Raw genomic sequence first — 19,055 nt, forward strand, 5'->3', positions numbered from 1 at the left:
CGTTTGAATATCCATAGCCGTGTTGTATAAGCTGCCTCTACCTCATTGTCTGCGTAAATGTCACGCCATTAGGGAAAATACGCTCCGAAGATTACGTGGACAAACATATTCATGCTGTCAACAACACTCTCATGGTGCATAATTTGTGCCAGCTTGATATCATTTCTATGGATATTATATTAGGATGTATTTTTCGTTGCGTAGAACGTAGAGTTGGCAAAAGAGAAAAGGACTCATTCCGCTGGAGAAAAAATTCTACGTTAAAAACTCAATTTCCCAGCAAAACCAAAGCAAATTAACAGATTGTGAATCTTTTTAATTTCTAATTAAGCTTTCTCTACGGTGACAAGATAAAAAATATCGGAAAGATAATTGTAGTAATTAAATTTCAATATGATAATTTTATAGTAATTATATTTTAGTGCGAATATCTCGTTTTACGCTTTTTACGTCAAATTGTTAGAATCTTTAATTCTATCTCACGTCGTGAGATTTTCTATAATAAAACGTTAACAAACTGGAAGGACGACCATTTTTCAGAAAATTTTCCCCGTTTATTACGTTTAACGTTGCCCTTGCGAAATTAAAAACATTCGTATTCATTGATATATTATGTGTGTCGCATGAAACATTCTGAAATTTCGTTAGCATAGTAACGAAAAACAGATATCACGATTATATATGAAAAAAGCTAAAGATATATATAAAAATGACGAGATATTTAGTACAAACGTATATTCTGCAGAGATCAATTATTCATTCTATCGGTAATCTTTTACACTCGATAGAATCATATTTGACACTTATTATATGCTTAAAACGATCGTTCATGCTCTACACTAATTTTTCTACTAAATATATGTTTGCAACGAATATCTTGTAATTTCTACGTTATATATTTCCAAATTAGTTTAAAGTTTACAAGTATAACGGCGACAGTCGCGTCTCATTACGCTGTCAATGTTTCAAAATGTTTCACATAGCACGTACGATACGGTTATGAAATACATTTCGTTCTCGCAATATCAAAATACTACTAAACGATACGAAATTTAATTTGCTCGGACCTAATTAATTAGTACGTAAACGCTATACGACAAACTATATCAATTCGTAACCGATCCAACTACGATCGATGTATTTACAGGATCGCCACACTGTTCGTTTCATCGAAGAAGATCAACTCTTGTCTTTCCTATCGGACGGAATCGAAACACAAGGTGGATTCTTACGTAAACCAGCGAGGTTTAACGAGCCGTTAGCCGTAACGTGTAAATCGTTGAAATCGTACTCGGATTATTTGTAAAAGAATGGAACGATGCACGCACAGCCGATTTTCCCGTTGGCCAACGCGTTAGATCGGGTCCGTGCGTACACGTTTACAGCCACGTAGCAGCTTTCTCGTGTAAAACGGCTTTTCTTGGCCAAGGGCTGTTAATCGGATACGAACGAAGACCAGTCTGTCAGAACTATAAACCATCTCGCTTATTTTCGTCAAGCGATCTATTTCGAGACACCTGAATCGAGAACAGATCCTACCGACTTCTATTGTGAGTCTATTATCGTCAACCGCCGATATTTCAGCGAATTTCGTGCTTTCCCTATCTTTTGTCTATTGTCAGATACGATTTTAACTCAGACATTGCTATTAATTCCAGAACGACGATCGCAATATCTTTTCTTTATCTAACACGCGATCTTTTTTTGTCTATTTATTATAGAGACAATATTTTAATTAGAAAAAATCGTAAAATTGAATGAGATAAAATAAGCAAGTAAGGTGGAAGTAGAGCGTGTTGTGTATCGAATTTGAAATTTTTCTTTACGATTAAAAAGTATGTTGTGTACATCATTTTTCATGGAAATCCCGTAGGATTATTCTTTGTACGTATGTTAATAGGATTTGCTGTTTGTTATTTTATTTCTCACGAATTCGCGAGCGTTTTAAATCGTTCCCTCAAATGTATCGAAACGTAACGAAGGTGCGGCGAAGTGGCGAATATCGTATTTCGTAATGACCACCGGTGTACTAAAATCCCTACAGACTAAGTAGCTAAAACGTACGTAGAATGGAATAAATCTGGATTTTGTAATTCTAGAGAGAAGACCGTGGAAGACCGATCATTGTAACGAAGTAGTCAGATCTACATTTTGATAAACTTAAACTTAAACGCTTAAACGAATCTCGAAACGTGTCAGGATATAAATAAATATAAATATATTATACCACTTAAAGAACCCTAAATTTAGTTCCCAAGAGAAATCGAAACCATTCTACGTTCCTCGAATTTGTTTTTCATACGATTAATCGAAGGAAAGGAAAACTGAGAAATTAGAGATTTAACTTTTAACGTTTGGGAAATTGGGAAAAGCAAGCGTAAAGATACGACGAATATCTTAAGTTTAACGTAAACGGGTCCACGAGAGAGTCTAATCGGAGATACGATTTTACTAGAACGCGACGAACAAGACGAAATTCATATTTCGTCGGAACGGTCGTAGTTGACGAAATTGATACGCGGGGATCGCCCGAAAAATTCGTAATTTCTATTTTCGACGCCGCTTGTGATTACGCGGAGATTGCGACACGCGGATATTTCCGTGGTGGAAACGCTTGATGCCGAGCTGCACGCTGGCATCGCGAAATGAAATAGAGTAGAAGATAGTGTCCATCGTGCGTTGGGCCATCGACACACTTGCCAGCAAACTCTCATGCAAAATAAAGTCGATGATTCACGTTGGTCTCGCAGTCGATGACTCGTTTTTCGGTTGACCGCGCACGAGCTTAGAAAAACATCGAACGATTGCTCTGACGAGACGCAGTTGCTCGTAAAAGACGGTACAAATGTCGTTTCTCGCGACCTTGTCGCAGCTTTGCTTTGATTTTCATTAGCCTGTATTGGAAACTGATACGAAGTAGACCATCGAACCTGCCTTATTTCTTTTGAACATTTTCTTTTCGACGATGTAGTCTTAAATTTATAGAAACATATGACGATAATAATATTTCTTTCGTGCTGTCCGAGCCCTTTTGTTATACGCGTAGCTTCCTTAGCGAAACAGTGGAATCGTTAATGATCGATACCTGAATATTTGCTTAGTATCTGGATTCGCGTACTTCTTTTCGTCAGAAAAATATTTATTCTAACCGATAACGCTTATCTTAACAGACAGTCTTTTCGTCCAAATGCTTAAACTGAAAAACAAAATAGCTGCGCTGGCAACATTGTGTAATTGGATTATCGAGTGGACGTGACGTTCTGTCAATAACAGTGAACATGTTAATTCGTTGTATACGTGTATTATATCGCGAATGTATTAATTCAGTAAATTCGATAAATTTTCTTAATGACTAATGATACTAATTTCGATATATAATATTAATTATAATTTAAATATAATTCAAACAAACTAAAACGTGATTTACGATAGTTTAATTTCATAAAGTTACACAAATGCATACGCTGATCAATCAGCGTTTCGTCTATCAAATCTCACGCTAAATTTTACCCACGGTAGAAAATTTTATTTATATCCATAAAAATAACTTAATTGTTATAATTACCGAAGCATTCTAAAATATATGAAAGAAGAACATCGTCCCATTACAAGTTTAATATCACATATTTCTACACCTTTATCCGAATAAATAACTACTTCGTCGTTCAATTTCAGTTTAATATCAACAAACGTGCCTGTTGAGGTTTTATCTCGGAATACGGAGAAGAAATGCGTGGATGAATGTATAATAGAGATATATTTAAGTAAGTTTAAGTATAAGTACAACGTGTATGCTGGTCGAGATCCGCACGCTAGCAGCGTTACTTTACAAGAGAGCTGCAAAGCCATGGGCCTATGGGTATTTATATAATTACGAAAAACTGGTCTATTTGTATTCCACTGCCCTGTTTGTGCAAGGCATGTTCCTAGAAAAAGCTATGAAGCTGAGAGGCCCTTCAAATTTATTTAGTGTTAAACAGTACTCAATGGCTTCGAGTACTAAGAAAACTAAACACTAGAGAATCCACTTTAACAGTGTCGAACAAACACATCCTGCCACCTATAAAACAACAAATTTGACGTACTACGATGAAAATTCACAAAGTCATCCTCCCCTTAATTGACCAAGACGAACGACGACGATCCAACATTTTCGCTACTCCCGACCCCTTGCATCCAAAAGCAAAATGATGTACGATAACAAGTAGCTTGCTGCTATCATCCGCCGCTAAATCCATTCATCCTTCTTGACATTTCCTTTCTAGAAGCCGTATCAACGAGCGAATTTGCTTTCACGATTGCGTGGTCAACTCCGGTTCGTTACCAGGCGTTTCATCGCGAAAGCCAAAAATAAAGCTATGCATAACCCGAGAAGCAGTCTGAAAGCGAGCTACGTTCGTCTGCCGCATTGTCATCGCCATTGTGGCTTCTCCGAGCGAACGTTGAACGAAACGAGGGAAAAAGGTCGCCGACGCCCGCCAACAGCTATATACAATCGGACGGAAAACGGAAACCGACACGGTTCGTTGCTTCAAAACGGGGTGAGCGAGGTCAAAATTCGCGATTTCAATTCGGAGCCCGATTTAGAGCCAATGGAAACGAGTGAAACGATCGTTACCGAGAGTTTGAAAGACCGACGTTGCGCAATTTGGTAGATTCATATTTCTGACGATAGAGTACTCGTGAGCGTATGATCTTATTGTTGAAAACGTAAAAGCATCGGAGATTTCCAACCAGTGTGCGCGAGAATTTTAAAAAGACGCGATACTTAAATACTTGTATTTAGCATTTATTCAGAAACACTGACGACTGTCAGATTAAAAAATCACAAGAGCTGATGTGAATCTCTGTCTTGAAACAAATATAATATATCTTTTTCTAGTAAGTAATTTATGTGCCATGAGATGGAAAAGATTGAAAACCCTTAATTTAAATTCGTTTGTATTTAATACGTCAATGTAGTCGTATTAAAGTAAATAAATGTATAAAATTTGCAATAAAAAATAAATGGATTAGGGACCCAGGTGCTAGAGCAATCCGAAATATTCTATAGCGACGTTATACAGCGATTCTCGAGTTAAAACTCCTAGTCGAAGCTTTCATTAAGTCTGCGAATTATCCACTTCTCGGCTTCACAACCACCTGAAGGCTGACGAGCAGAATAGATCGCGGTGTCAATCATGTTTTCATCGTATCACTCAACAACGAGTATAAAGACTACACTCAGGATTTTCCTCAGATTTTAACAGGATTCTGCTTCAGCAGAGATTCTAGAAGTCTCTAAGGATATATAATAAATAAAATTTAAATATTTAAATTTAAATTTATACCTAAGATACCAATACTAGCCCAAATAAGTTTCACTAATATCTACTACCTGTCCATTTAGTTTTGTCAATGACTATACATTGCTGTGAGAAATGTTCCACTATCTTTGATAGCTTGGAATAACTTTCATCAGATACATTCTTTAGTTATCTGGATACATGATATTTCAAATAGTATCGTGAACCGATGGAATAAATCGAAGCGTTCTTCTTTTAGCGATTTCATTAAATTTCAATAAAAATGTATGTAAGTAAAATTTTGTTTCTTATCGTATATTAACATATCTTTTGTGCTCATAATTCGCAATAGTTGAAAACAGTTTGGAATTCTTCTCGTGCTTGTTTCTACGTGTTTCCCCGTGGCAAATCAGCTAGATAGGAAAGAAACCGAGCAAGGGCTTGCTCGGCTCATCAATGACCGTGAAACTCGAGGGTAACTAGCAGTGGGAGGAAGGATTGATGAAAGCGGCGAAGAAAACGGAAGAAAATTGGAAAAACGAGGAACGCGAAGGTCTGAGAATGGAGTGTTTCTGGGAAGACGGTTAACTAGCATCCTATTGTTCGAAGGTTTGAAAATTGGCTCGTTTTCAGACGCAATTCGAGGTCCGTAAAAAAAAAGTATCGAGAAGATATTTAGGATTTTGTTAGGTATATGTCATACCGGAAAATTTAAAAATAATTCTTAATAGTAATTCTGATATTTCGTTTGGTATTCCAAACACATTTGTACGCTGTAAGTTCTTGAGAACAAAAATGACAAAAGTTGGTAGCAGAATTACGTTATTCTGAATTTCTAGATTATACGTATAGCAGGATATGAAATATCTCGAATGTAAGAATATTCCATGAATAGAATTACAAGTTATTCAAAGAACTTTACACATCGGAAATACGAAATCTATGGGACTAGTTTAGATTAACTATCGTCGAACATAATATTACAAAACGTAATAAAATTTCAGACACGTGACTTTCGATAAAACGGATTTTCGAAAAATATTTCTTTTTTTTTCTTAGAAACAACTAACCTATGTAGAAATATTCGATATTTATAGAATGTGTACGACCGTAAATTTCTTTTTCTTCCTTAAAACATCCATCTTACAACTCATTCGAAATAAAAAGGAAACGAAGCAAAAGCGATAAGGAAGTTTTTCACTCGTTTAATTATTATCCGTAATTACTAACATTTGGACAAAGTTATAAATTTTCATCAAACATCGAATCTCAAATTATCCCTCAGATTCACCGTCACTGTTACGTAGATACACTCGCTGACGCAATTTATTTCACTTTCGTCAAGTTGGCCAGTATTTTCAGTTTCGTATGTTAAACACGACTCGCTTGCTTTACGAGCAGCAGATACAAGTGCTTGAAAAACACGATGTTACGTTACCTTTCTGTCTGTCGTACGCGTTTATACACTCGCTGGTCATAAATTGGCTGATCAGGGCGGTTTTCCCGACACCCCTTGCGCCCAGTATCGCCACTGTATACGAGCTGATCTCTTTCGCAGGCACGGAACGTTTTTCCTCGCCATCTTGTTCCGCAGGTGCCAAAGAGTTCGACCTTGATCTTCTTCTTCTAAAAGAGTCGCCCCTGTTAATGACTCCTGCAATATGAAAAAGAAGAAACGATGTTATTGGAAAGAGTCGTAGTAAAAATTATATAATCGCTGAGATATAAATATTATAATTTTACATGAAAAGAGATTGTGAAGGAAACTAATTGTCAGCTTATCGCCGTGAAACGAAATATTATTTGCAAACTGACGGTCTATATCAACGTGCGAATCTTTTGTTTTTACCTCGAAATATCAATAACGATGCGGAAATACTTATTATATAAACTAAATAGAATTTCGGGAAATCTGTAATATTTACACTAATTGTTATCCTATGTAGAATACTAAAATTCGATGGTTTATATTAATGCGTGAATTTTGACAATTTAGCTCGAGTAATTAATAATAATTAAGAAATACTTGTCATATATTGTTTAGACAGAATTTCTACAAAAAATGGATCGTTAAAGATGATCATTCCGGGAAAACTGTACGATCGAAAGTTATCGTAAAAGAAAGAACGTATCTGAAACGGAAAAATTACCTTCTCCGTGAAACTGTACGATTGGGTATGGTAGAACAGAATTTTAGCGCGTTCCTCGTCGTTGGAAACGAAAACAATCGAACCGCACCCTTCGGGATTGTGCTTGGAAAACAAGGATTAAATTACGTGAAAGGGACAAAAGTATTCAGAAAATTAACATTTCCGTGAATCGATAGAACTAGAATACCTACAGATATTCAACTACCACTTTGTTGTTTCCACGATTGAAACGACCGAGCGGTACGAGCCGGAATATTGTATCAGTGAATCTTCGTTTTTTAAAAAATGCGTTCATTGACAGGAAGTAATTAGGTTTTATGAATTGAAAAAACGAAAAATAAATTAACATGTAGTTACGTATGGTTACGTTAGTATTATATCGTTTGTTAAAATCTTATCCACACAAAATCTCAAATTTGATGTTGTATCGATCAGGTACAATTTATTATACAAATTTCCTGACTTCCGAAGCACGATCGATAGAATCTTGAAAGTTTAAACGCTCGTTTAAACTTTCGTGAATGATTAAAAAGGCAAATATCGTTCGATAAAATTGCAACATCGAGCTCGTGAAAATCATCAAGGTTGATAGTATTATTTTATGATTTGTAATGAAAAGAAAGGAAAAACGCGGAGCAAATAAGTAAATAAATAAATGTTTCTGATGCGAGTGCTTGAAATACTATTACATATTCATGAGATTATTGGTTTGTCTAACGAAATTGAATTCATTCTTTCCGTTTATTTGCAAATAAATGAAATGGTAAAAATACATGATTCCCGGCGCAGAATTTTTGGGTCACGACCATGCGCGTGTATTCGATGCTGCGAAAAGAATTCAAGGAAATAGATACATATTTTACGAAAAGAAAGAAGATCACCGTACCGCTCGATTCAAATTATTCAAATTACAATAAATATGCGTCTATTATTCTTTATATTTATTCGTCCCTTTTCTTTTTCAACGAGAATTAACTGCACATACGCGATTACGGAAATTCAAATTTTTATCGTTCAACCTTGAGTCGTTTAAGAAGGAGAATATATGCTTTTAACATCAATGACCTACATTCGTCTATAGAAAATCCACATGTATTTCACTTTCGTCGTTTAGTTTCTTTCTTCTTATACACCTGAACAAATAGCTATTACCATATTTTAACTTACCAACTATTTCATTTTTCGCGCTCTTGGAATAGATTGTTTCATATTGTTAATATATCAAATTCTTTTCTAGCAAACTACTATTTAATCGATTAAATTAATTGAACATACCCTTCTCTATGAGCCGAGTATCAAATTTGAACTTAGCTGTCTCCGTTAATATATAATTAAAGGGCAATTAAATATCGAAATAACCAATAATTAAAATATCGAAACTATTCACAAATTCTATCTACTACGTATCTATAGGTAAACTATTCTGAAATTCTATCTTTAAATCTTTTTCCATAAACAATTCATCCTGAGACTCCCTTTAATCTTAAATTTAAAATAAATACCCTTTATAGAAACAAGGGAAAGGCTTTAATAATTTAAATTACACTTCGTACGAATAAATTTAGAAATTGCCATATATCTTGAAAAAATCTTCGAGGAAAGTAGTACAAGATAGTACGTAAGCGTGCTTACACGAGGTTAAGCCTACTTGTCAAGTGAAGCTGATCGTGCTCGACTATATCGCTTCCTGTTTCGTTCGAGCGTGTGTCTAAAAATACGCTTCAAACATATATGGGAACAATATGCAAGTCAGCGAGCAATTCGTAGATTGGATTGCGGACGTCTATGACAAATGGACATAGCGAAATTAAACGGAAGACTGGCTTCGTGAAGCATTGGCCCAATAAGAGTAACGTTGACTTCGGTACGTCAGATTCAAAGCTGTGCGCACGGCGTCACTTTTCGATTAATACGTGGAAATTCAAGGTGTCTTATAATCAATACGAAACATAGAATGGAAAGAGGTTCATCAATGAAAAATTAAAATATTTTTATTCGTTAGCTGACCATTTAAGGGGCGAAGATTTGCGCGTGTTTTATCGATAAAAATTGCCATTGACATAAATAAGGATAAAATATTTGTGAGAACTTACGAGGTTCTGATTACACGTTAATTAAATCTCGTAATATTCACAACTTACTGAAATCTGATTTCATTAATTGGTAAAACTAATATTATTATACAATCTTCGCGATTATTGTACTACGTGCAATGGCTCGCTTCTGAGAAAAGTATTCGATTACCATTTACTTGTACTTTTACTTCGATATAGATCTAGTTACATTTGCAAAATTAATCGTTAAACTAGATGAAGATAAAAGGACGAAATAAAAATTCTTTCTGATTTAAAATACGACAATAGCAGTGATATCAATTGCATGCATCAGCTCTTGATTTGTTATCAATCGTTAATCGTCACCCTTGGCCGAATTAAAAATCGCTTGTGACTACAGGATTACAGAATAGAAAGGATTAAAGAAAGATTTGAAAAATGTTTGAATTGGAAATTCTAGTAAATTGTTTGAGAATTTGGTGCGGTACCTGTTATAAATGGGGCCATCAAACGTTTAACGATGGTGGAATTGCTTGGTCGTAATTGAATACAGACTGTCGTCGCCAGAGAAGCGTTACGAAGTAAAAGTCGATATCCACGTGTGGTCCTGCGAAATGCGCAGTTACGGGATTTCAGCGCAGAAACGGTCGATCGATATGCGTAGTCAGCTATTTCGCTAATAATATTGCAACGCCGTTGAATCGGTTTCACGCGTCTGAGATTGGCGGGGAAATTAACGAGATTGGACCACGGCAGACGTAAAAGTCATCTGACATATGATTTTAGCTGAATGTGAAACGTCGTCTCTCTTAAATTAGTCTGGTCATGCCAGTCAAATAATAAAAAATGTTTAATTTATTAAAAAATTTATTTTAACCTTTGTTGATTTGTTCGTTTGCCTATTTATTTATTTGTCGCTTTTACATTTAACATAAATTTTATTTACAAAAATTGTTACTACATTATTATTGCTACATAACAATTTAATTAACAAAAAGTAGATCAAAATTGCGTATTATATTCGTAAAAGTTTTTACCATGATTTCTTTAACGTGGAGAAATAATCATTGAATTTCTAAAATTCTATGTTACTAAATTGTTGAAAAAATAATTAACGCGCTACAATTTGATGATATAATTATGCAGAAAAAAGTAATGGAAAAGCGATAATGTACTTACACGATGTAGGTATTATTCGTGCCACGAAACTGAATTCTAACGTACATACCAAACAATCCGATACTGGTTTCAAACGATCAACAACAACCGCATTCAAAAATAGGTAGTTTAGCTCTTACCAGACAACTATTACAAGACATATCTGTATCGCGTGAAACAGCTTTTAAGCGTAGAAACTAGAAGTTGTAAGCGTTATAAAAGCTTAATTAAATATACGAAGAATAAAAACTTGTTTAACTGAAAAATTCGAAGGATCGAATGCCTGAATATTTGAATATTCTAAAATTCAATGGTCTTAAAACTTCGAACTTTTGATATTTCGAAAAACGGAGCTGCCAAACGTTTTGTATAAGAATTGCTATCACGAATTATTTCGAACTTTTTTTAATTATCAGACCCCAACGATGTTAATTATACAGGAGAATTCTTGGATACTATATCCGACCTCCATTATATATACGTACGTATATGTTCCTTACGGGAAAATGGCAATATCAATCGCAGTGTGATAGTTGCAGCCTAGTTAAGCTGAATTCACATCATGCTATACGTATGCGTGCATCAACGAGTTTGCTCGCGATAATGACTTATTGGGAACGCGGCTTGCGCGTAGCGCATAGAACACCCTGAAACAGACTTGTCACGTGTGAACGTAAAACTAGATTAAATAAATCTACTGCATACAAAAACATGTCAACATATTTATGTTATGTTTTATATTTATAAAAAGCGGAAGTCCTAAATTATACTTTTCTAGGCAGTCGTATACGAATAGTTGCAACAGCGTTCGATTTGTAAATTTCCTATACGTAATATTGGTGATAAAAAAGATGTGTCAGACCAAGCTCGCACGATGTCGACGGCCACAAAATCTGATGCAAATTCGGAGAGATCGTACGAAGGTTAACTTCTGTTTCTTAAATGGAAAGATACGTTCTTTTACGTACCATTTAGTAGAGCGTTTTAGGACTCGTACAATGATTTATGGTTTAAGGTGATTCAAAGTCAGCAAAGGTCAACTGCAAGGGGAAGCAACGTACTTTATACGAGCAATCGAATACTTTATCTTATGTAATGGCGATTTATTAATGCGCAAGTACGCTGCTACTTTAAATGTTCAAAGTGGTGACCTTAAGCATCGATGCATGCATCGAGAGAGGGATATAACAGCATGTCGAACTTCATTCGAATTAATGGCAGAGCAAGCTCGCGTTACACGCTCTTTCATTTATTCTATGGTTGTCGATATTTCATTGTACACTTGCTGCTTTAATTTTCCCCCCAAGTAAAAATTCTCCATTAATACGAACGAAATTCGACATGCCGTGATATCCCCCTCGCAACGCTTTAGAGCATGCATCGATGCTCAAGGTCTCCACTTTGAACATTCAAAGTAGCAGTATACTGGTACATTAATAAATCGCCATTACATAAGTACTCGATCGCTCACATAAAGTAAATTATTTTCCCTTGTAGTTGACCTTCGGTGATTTTGAATGACCTTGAACCATAGATCATTGTACGCGTTTTAAGACGCTCTACTAGGTCGTAGGTAAAAAAAACATATCGTTCATATTTAAAGAAACGAAGTCGACCTTCCTCTGACCTCTACGCGTCCACCTACCAAAGAACTATTTGCATAAAATGATGTGCCCCTCGATACCACGCAAACTCGCTCTGACACATTTTTTTCTATCAACAATAACAGCCGAATTCAGATGGTCCGTTTTACGTTCGTCACCCTGTATATTTCCTATTTAAAAATTAAATACATTTACGACAGAATTTTGAATTTGAATTTTTAGACAAATACAATTGCGTTTGCTTGGCGATTGATTAGAATACCTATCTTTTGTATTTTATGAATCGTTAAATTTTATGAATCGTTAAATTTAGAAATTGCTATATTTTAAATTCAAGTGATTAAAGTTCAAAAATTACAAAGCTTCGGATCGATTCTGTTGTTTTTGTTTTTTTTTCCTCGACTGATTATAATAAGATCGTTGTGTTCACGGGTTCTTCTTTCCAAGATCTCTTCAGAGAGCTACGAATGTAAATGGGAGGCACGCGAAAGGTCGACGAGTACTTTCTTAGGTAGTTTTCTGAATTTTGCATGCGGACTGCTCGAACCGAGTCGAGGGGAAGCAGTTACACAACGGCTTCAACCTGACGTCTAGCATCCTCCTGGGTTTATCAGTACGATCAATCGTAATTGAGAAACGTATACGTTATTTAAATTACAAATTTGAAGCATCAGCAGCCCTTCGTACATATTTTACAAATAGTTAAAAATTATTATATATGTATAGCGTACACTGTAAATATGAAACATTGTTATTTTCGATCAGTATGCATTTGAAATTCTTATATTCTTTATTCCTTGTCATTTACCGCGTAAATTTCAAATAAAATCAACGTCGAGATTGCATTTTATACATTACATTTTATACACCGAAATATTTTATTTTGCACCGATGTATGCTTAAATATCCATACTTTTTTTCAAAATTATACATGCACAGCAAGAACCAACAATGAGAATTACATTTTGGATATCATAGATACCGAAGATTTCTATTCTCCGTCAATCAATGCATAAAGTTGCCTATCTTACGTAATATCTTCTATATCCCTCATCATCTATTATACGAGACAAATTTGATCCGCTATAAAAGTAACCTTAAAATTATATTTCGTACGTCACACGTGCATCAAAAATTCGTATTTTCCCTCAAATTACACTCAAAATTCCTTTTACCCTCCTTATCCACTGTACAAATTTCCAAACGAATTCTCGGCTATCCGTATTTCAAAAAAAAAAAAAAATCTAATCCTTTCACCGTTGTCAGAACAGGCGCCGATGCATCGATCGGAACAATTTAGACGCGTTTCACCGTCTCGGTCTTAAATTTCAACTTAAATTAAGCCGAGGTACGAGTTGATGGCCGGCTAACAAGCTCGTCTTGCGCTCCACTTAAAGCTGGAGCACGAGCCTCCCTTAGACAAGCTTTAATACCAGCCGCGTTTCCCCGAGTCTCGATCACAAAGATCCCGCCGTGCCTTGTCGAACGTTTGCGAAGGAATCAACCTTCTGAATGGCAGCCAGTAAAGCGTTAATGGATTCTCTAAAGCGATGCCATCGACATCAGGTGTAATCCGCCGACAAATCGAGACGGCTACGAAATCCGTGGCGGAAATAAACGCAGTCGGAAAGCTCGAGGGTAAACGCGTCGATCGACGATGTTAACTCTTGCTAATGCGTTTACGTCGCGCTTCGTATCGCGCTCTCTTGCTAGATTTACTCAACGTAGGGCGTAATCACAGACGGAGATCGTAGAATACCGTTGTTGGAAATTTAGGAATGTATAGAAGGAGAGAGAGGGGGAGAGCTTGCAGAAATCTTTGATTTATTCGACTTTTGATCGTACAAATGTTAATTTGCAGCGTCGAGAGTTTTCGTTGTGGATTACTTACGTTTCTGTATAATTTTATTTGACTTAGAGTTGGCAGAGTTTGTGACTGGAGAAAGTTTCGCGTGGATGACATGTACATGTTAGAAGTTTGCCTGTAATAAGTGGACTGCGGATGTTTCTGTTTCCATGATAATTTTAGAATAGTAAATACGTATAAAATATATACAAATATCAAAAATACAGAGAACATTCGGAAGCGAAATACTCGTTATAATATTTAGCGGGTAAAATAAATCTCTATCTAGCATGTTTTCATCGAAATATACATTTATTTTTATGTTCATATAGTTCAGTTATAATAGTTTTCTGGGTAATAAGATTTTTGTGTCGTAATTTTTACGAAGGAAGAAAATAACTAATTTGTGACCGTTTACTTTCATTACATCTTTTGAAATGTTATTCAAATAAATAATCAATAAAGACACGTAAATGTTAAGTAAAAATTAAACAAATGTATAAACAATGCTATATCGAGCGAATCAGAAGATCGATTTTATTTCGCTGTATCTATAAGCAATTATATGTTTTAATTTTTCAAAAATTTATATCTAAACAAGAAACGAAAACTTATAACGAACTTTAAGAATTTTATAACAGCAAACGGCATGAGTAAATTTCATTGTCGAAAATAAACGATAAGAGAATAAATCGGTTCACTGGCCAAAGTTACTACGATACTTTAAAGTTTACTCGTTTCATAATTTACGCATAGAACGCCAACTATCAAAAATTCGCTGATGTTTAAAGCAAGAAAAAGTCAGATCCTTCGTCGTGAATTGAATTTCAAACGAGACGAAAAGCAATAGTCAACTTTAAGTTCAATTTTCCTTCCAAACAAAGTTACGTAAAATCTCTCTCTACTTTCGAATAAAAAGAAGAATCAACAACATTTTATCGATTCTCTTTGTAAAATAAAAGCGTTTCAAGCCTTCCAATCGATGTTATACATAACAATACACGTACCAATCTTCCTTACGAAACACTGCAATTCTATGCCTTTTATTCGCCTTTGGAACAGAATATTTGTCGAACGTTCGCAAAGAAAATGTATTTGACATTTCGCTCCTACGAATCGAATTCAGTGAATTTTCCGATTCCCAAGACAGTGATCTTCGCTCCATGAATTTCCTTTTTTTTTTTCTTTCTTAATAATAAAAATAGAATCAGGTGATCTACCGCTACCTGAACAGAGCTTGGTACAATCGCAATGATACGTATATTTAAAAATTGATATTCTCACACTATAATAAACATGTGGAACTCAAATACGCAAAATTTCTCTCCAAACGTTTACTCGTTCGATCAAAATTTCATAACTTAAAAAAGAAGAATATTTTTCTAGTTCAACTTCTAACCAAGAAATTCGTTGCAGTCGATTTCGTTCTAATCTTCCATTCTCGTAATCGGTCCCCGGAGAACGCCTACCGTAAATTCAACGCTCTACATTACCCCATTCGAGTCCATCCGCATGCAAAATTAACACGTTCGTCCGCTAACTCGTTTGGTATCATCGCAGAAGGCCGCATTGCATTAATGGAACCGCGATAAAGTCGATATGTCTCTGTTGGAATGGGTGTTCGCGACACATTTCGAACAACAGGCGTTCTGTTTAGCGGCTGAAAACGCCGATATCCGTCGTCGGCTTTGTCCTGTTCGCGCGAAACTCAAACGGATGTGCGCTACTTGCGACCATAGAATCGACGAAGCGCGATGAATCGACCTGACGAAGACAACAAGACAGAGAAATCCGGCTTTCTGCCCTAATTTTTATCCGAAAGTCGATGAGACTTGCAGATCAGATTTAATTTAGACGAAGATTAGAAGGGTTGAAAATGCGAGAGAAGCCGGTTAGAAGACAAAAGATGCTGATTATTGGATAGACCTGATCAGGATTGCGATAAAGTATGATAGATTGTATGGAAATACAGATGCAAGAAAGTATAATAATTTCAGACTCAAAACGTAAATTAAGAAACGACGTGTTCTTTCAAACAAGGGAACCATCGATCTTCGAACAGTATTTGAGTTGAAATCAATGCAAAATAATTTCTTCGTTATTTTTTTGTTTCCTTCTTGTTTATAAAAGACAAAAGAACGTGTAATTTCTGATGATCCAGCAAAATGCACAAAACGTGCGATAAATAGATGTTTGGCATAAATGCAGAGGAGTTTGTAATCAAAAAGTTGGGTTGAGTAATTTATAATGAAAATTCAGAAGCATAAAAGCGACAAAACACAAGTAAATTTATAATAACACTGTGATAAACTTACGGGTAAGAAAATCGTTAAAAGAAGGTTCAAAGGTTCGGGGAAACATATTATACGACGTATATACATACATATATATATCTATAATGTAAATCATAATTTTTTACCGATATAAAAATATATAGATTTCAAACATTATCATAAATTTCAATTAAAACAGGTTTAAATAAACTTTGGCAAAATAAACTTCACTAAAAATAAATTCCTACCAAAACATACGTTTCTATAATTAAAATGTTGCTAGAACGTAAAAAATAAAGTAAACAGGAGATAGTCTGTATTTGCAAAGTCTGGAAAATTATTCCGCCTTCGCACGATACGTAGCTTTGTGTCGCAGTTCCCACCATATCCCGGAAACACGGTACAGATACAGCAGAACGTACCGCTGTATTAAAATGGAACGCAATTCGTACCAACTACGCCGTTGCTAATTAGTACGGTTTAATTGCTAAAATTTAGCCACCAAACCACTAGGTCGGTCGATTCTCGATAGATCCTTGAGATTAACAACGTGCGTACCTCGAGCAGAAATTTCATTCCTATTAAAGCAAATGTAGCAGCTGGTAATCTGAATTTGTAAATCTCTTCGGTACATCGTGTGAGATAACGTAAATGAAGATGTAAGAACGCGCGAGTATAATATTTACGCGATAAAACGCACGGATTTGTAATCATATCGAGATAAATCCGAACAAAGTTCTTACAAAACGTAACAGGTGTCTCGATACAGCCATCTGAATAGATAACATTATCTTCATGAAGAATTCTGTGCTAGCATCGCGTGTTTCTGACATCGAGCGTAATTCGTAAGAAGAATCGACTTTCATCTGAAACGAGATCTGAATTTCAATATATTTCAGGAGGTTAACTTGGAGGTGATGCAGCGTGAAAATTCGAATTACGACGAGCCACTGGATATTACACAATTTGTGTGGTTTATAAGCTTGAAGGATTAAGAACTTGATGGACCATGGGATAGAAGCCAGAGGCCTAATTGCTTCAGTGGTTCTTCTGAAACTGTTTTTCTAGTTATCCGAGGAAGTTGTTCAGCGTAGGAAAGTTTCTTTCAGACAAGAAAGATTTAAAAGCCAATGCTGTTACCGCAGAGAGCATTGCCTCTCCCTTGTTACATTCCTCAACTTTGTCTCTGCCCTGCCGCTGTAACTAACATTGTGACGGAAGCTTCTATAGCAGCTTCTCTTTTTGGGCATATCTGAACGTTTCGATATTTGAAATATTGGAAACATTTGAGTGTCGAAATATTTGAAAATTTGAAACATTTAAACATTTGGAAATTTGTACACTACGTATGCGACTGCTTGATAGAATTTAATTGAATTGTTACCCATTTTTCCACACTCGGATTTTCGCGTTTGACTCGTCACACAATCGAATACTTATCGCTGATCGCTTCCTATGTCTTGATCTGTACCATTATCGTAGCCACGAAGAAATTCTATCTCATATAAGCGTTTCACCATCTCCGAGGCAACACAGAGTCCGAATAAACGACAAAAAGATAGAGAGAAATTGCTTTAAGGTAAGATCCACTTTGATAAACGTTATCAAAAGCAACTTATACGCTGGCAAGATTCTAGGAAAGCAAATTAGGAAACGAAATTTCCTAGCGCTAAGTGAACGATTCGAAGCGCGCAACGAAGAAACTCTGATGGTTCCATAAACAAAGTACAGGTGTACGGATTTGGCGATCGAATAGGTGAGGCAGCGTCTATTAATAAATGTTTAAACGTTCGAACGATTCGTGAAGCCTGCCAAATTGCTTTAAGCGCGCTACGTGTGCGTACAATGCGTTTGAAAATGGTTCCTCGCAATCGGAACGCGCGGCAAGCTCTCCTGAAAGCTTTGCCCGGAAAAGGATTAATCTTTTACGAGAGGACTACTCCATGATTTTTTATTTCGAAACGTTTTCTTCTTTTTACGCTGTGCATATGACTGCGGGTAGCCTTTTTTAATTTCTCCTTCACTTTCCTCTAAAACGTGACGCATGATCGAAATACGAAATACGTCAACAGAGAACGCTTTAAACGGAAAATTGTCAGAGGATTGATAAGCTCGACCCTTGATGACTTTCCAATTTACTGGAAATTACAAACGTCAAATTTGATTCGTGACTGATGAAATTAGAAAATTGACCTCGAAACGAACAAGAAAAGGGAATGTTTGATCCAAAATCCAAATTTATTTATACCTTCGTCGTCGTTTAAGAGCTAAGTAGAATCAGTCGCTATATAGTCAAGCAGGAAATTTGAAAATCGAATTCGACATAAATGTAATTTTAAATCCAAATGCAAATTTATTTGCTTCTTTATCCTCGGTAAGTCCAGATAGAATCGGTTGCGTGATCAGCTACGATGGTATGCTAACTTCATCGAACCAGTCCCTGGATTTGTTTGCTTAATTCTTAGAGACCAGTCTGAAAAACCAGTGACTATAAAGTCAGTGATTGTAACTTTACAGCGAATCAAATCGAATCAGTAGTCTTATATCGATGTGGCCTTATTTTTATTCCAAGGTAATTTAAAGCGTAACTTACTTTTGCTGCGATCTATGTTATAGAAATCTTCTCCAAATTTATTTACTCCTTCGTGCTCGTTAAAACTAAGTAGTGTCACTCGCTATATACTC

General features: G+C 35.8%; 1 protein-coding gene across 4 annotated transcripts in view; it reads right to left on the reverse strand.

Annotated features, from left to right (window-relative positions):
- The window catches only part of LOC100645082 (GTP-binding protein RAD), a 78,553-nt gene that overhangs the window by 22,113 nt on the left and 37,385 nt on the right, over window positions 1–19,055 (reverse strand). For all 4 annotated transcript variants that reach the window (XM_020863767.2, XM_012310733.3, XM_048406991.1 and 1 more), the window contains exon 4: window positions 6,724–6,939. In XM_020863767.2, coding sequence (XP_020719426.1) covers window positions 6,724–6,939 — 216 coding nt within the window. The remainder of the gene's footprint in view (window positions 1–6,723; window positions 6,940–19,055) is intronic.

Source organism: Bombus terrestris, chromosome 7 (genome assembly GCF_910591885.1).
Source record: "Bombus terrestris chromosome 7, iyBomTerr1.2, whole genome shotgun sequence".
NCBI classification, from domain to species: Eukaryota; Metazoa; Arthropoda; class Insecta; order Hymenoptera; family Apidae; genus Bombus; species Bombus terrestris.